The sequence below is a fragment of the Pygoscelis adeliae genome, unplaced genomic scaffold (genome assembly GCF_000699105.1).
Source record: "Pygoscelis adeliae isolate BGI_AS28 unplaced genomic scaffold, ASM69910v1 Scaffold166, whole genome shotgun sequence".
Taxonomy (NCBI): Eukaryota; Metazoa; Chordata; class Aves; order Sphenisciformes; family Spheniscidae; genus Pygoscelis; species Pygoscelis adeliae.
Window position 1 is genome coordinate 4,169,932 of NW_008825156.1, and position 2,613 is coordinate 4,172,544.

The window sequence follows — 2,613 nt, forward strand, 5'->3', positions numbered from 1 at the left end:
AGTTAGGAGAAAAACTAATTTTCATGAGCTGCTTCTACATGCCCTTTGCTTACTTGTTTGAATAAGTAAATAAAGAATCATTTTTACTGGGGAAAAATATGGTCTAAAATAGTTAAGAATCCTCTGTTCTCGTGAAAGGTAGGAAGCTCTAATTCTCCCCCGATAGGCCTACAACACTAGTTTTTAATTTGTATCTCTATAAAATTAAAAGCTTGTATTGCACTTTAATGTTTCCTCATTTGGAAGTTAGCGCTGTATGTTTTTATAAAAGGACAATAGCTGAATGTTGGGCAAGTATTAAGAAAACAGCTGTTCTAATTTTTTGTAGAAAAAACAGCATGTTAACTTTTTGCTAATAACAAAGCAGTACTGATTCTTTATGACTCCTTAGGGGAAGCATCATCTCCTTTCTAGGAAACTGAGGTATAAGGAAATGATTCTCAGTTATTCTGCAAGCTAACAGCAGAACCTGGAACCAGTCCTCAGGCTTCTTTTGGTGTTTTGGTCCATAGATCATTTTTTGTCAACTGAAAAATTACTAGTGGAGCATATCAGGGAAGGAAGTTTTCTGGAACTCGGACAGTTGCTGTTCTATACAGCTTTATCAAAGCTTCTCTCAGACAGTCAAGCCCAGCTTGGTTTCACTGTACTTTGACTTACTGGCCTGATAAGATGTTACCATGGTATTACATTACATGACATCAAATTATTGCTGATTGGCAAGATGACCTTGCAGATCTTTTCAGCTTCTACCTCGTTGCTTTAAGGCAGAGATCTTTCTATTCAATAGGTAATCAGGTGAGGGGAGAAATCAACCCTGTTCTATTCCATGCACAATCATTTAGAGGTTTGGATATCCATACCTGGCAGCAAGGAAGAAGTATAATACTGCTAGGTACCAATAGCAATAAAACCTTACTTTCTTATTTTGATAGCAAAATAAGACTGAGGACCTATAGGCCTTGATTTCCAGGGCGTTTGTACACAAGTTTAACTGACCATCAAGTACTTTGCTGAACCTGGACTTTAGAAGGCAAGTAAGTGCAGTCAGAGAAACTGTTTGTCAGTAATCTAACAAGAGAAATTAGGAACTTCTACAACTCCACAGCCTGACCCGTCTTCAACTTCAGCCACGAAACCTGAAATCCCTCCCTGCAACATCTCCAAAGCTCAAAGTACTGGGATGTTCCTAAATAAGTGTTCGGTTTCCAACTTTGTATCAGCTGTTGGATAAACTGACCTGTCCTGAAGTGAGAGGTTGATCTGTGGTCTCCGATAACAAGGCGGCCAGTATGTTCTTTCTAAAAGAAAAGGCAGTTTGTTTTGGAGCTTTAAGGTGCACTGACAGCTCTGCCAACATTCTGGAAATCTCGAATGGAATAGGTTTGCTGTCAAACCTTGACAACCAACTGTAAGACTGTAAGTTTTACTAGCTAACAACTGCTGCCTCTCAATGAACTTGTTTCATCTTTGTTTTGTTGAATTTCCTGAAAAAGAAGCCCCAACAACTATATGCTCTTTACTCTTCCCATACCCCAAAGCTGGTTCTATTTCGTTCTGTTTCTTGCCACTCCAAAGATGAAGACGAGCCATGCTAGTGTGTCAGCTAAACAAGGAAGAATGGTGGTCACCTGATAGGAAAACTACACTACACAACGCTGGACAAGTGTGAATTTAGGTTCTGACAATTTACCCTTTGGGTCTCTTTCTCTGGCACCATGCAATAGTTCAGTCTGTGCATCTTACAATGATCCCACTTTTAGACTGGTCACAGTATTGGGTAAGACCTTCGCAGTGCTCATTAATATATTGCCTCAGTAGTTGCTCATTAGCAAATGTATCCCTATAGGCAAGAACTGGAATTACATAGCAAGCAGCATTAAGCATCCAAGTAGACGTTAAGATTAGTGCAAGTGGGATGTTTTAATAGGGTATTGTATTCCTATCCACTAGGAAGTATTAACTCCCACCTCTTTAATACGGTAAAATATTTTAGCTTACAAAAATACTGTATTCAAGCAAATTAAGCTAGTAGGAAGTGAAATTATTTTTCTTGAAGGTAAGTAGAATTGCAACACTAAAACAACATTTTGTACATGTAGAAAGCACAATTATATTTCACTAGTTTTGCAGCATTATTTGCAAAAAGCATAGTAGAAATATTGTTTTAGAGCATTTTCTCTTTAAAAGTATTTCCTGGATTATTTAATTATATTTACTATTTTGCTGTTTTAGTCTATCAGCTACCATTTTTTTGAATCTTTAATTTTTTTTCCAACAAGAGAGAATCCTACAGACCTAGCGCACAGGTTTGTTAGTTCGCAACAAGGACTCTCCCACAAATAATTTTATTAGCTGCTCTGAAAGCATAAAGGTGTGGGGTGGGGAGGAAGCTGCGGGGCAGAGACCTGACAATTTCAGACCGGTATTCTGCGTTACACCGCTGCGGCTGTGAAACCCAAATCCTCCTTAAAGGAGAGTCCCAAGGCGAAATTGTCTTTGAGCGCTGCCTTTTTCCTCGGAGCGCGCCGCGGCCTGCAGCAAGCCTCCTTCTGGGGAGGCTTCGTTGCACGGCAAACAGAAAACCCCGCGCAGGCCCCGGCGGGGGGGTCC

General features: G+C 39.8%; 1 protein-coding gene across 1 annotated transcript in view; it reads right to left on the reverse strand.

The window, feature by feature from the left end:
* LOC103920774 (chromosome unknown open reading frame, human C11orf58) overlaps positions 1 to 2,613 on the reverse strand; it is a 41,416-nt gene that overhangs the window by 3,263 nt on the left and 35,540 nt on the right. Inside the window, exon 2 of the mRNA XM_009328615.1 lies at positions 1,241 to 1,301. Coding sequence (XP_009326890.1) covers positions 1,241 to 1,301 — 61 coding nt within the window. The remainder of the gene's footprint in view (positions 1 to 1,240; positions 1,302 to 2,613) is intronic.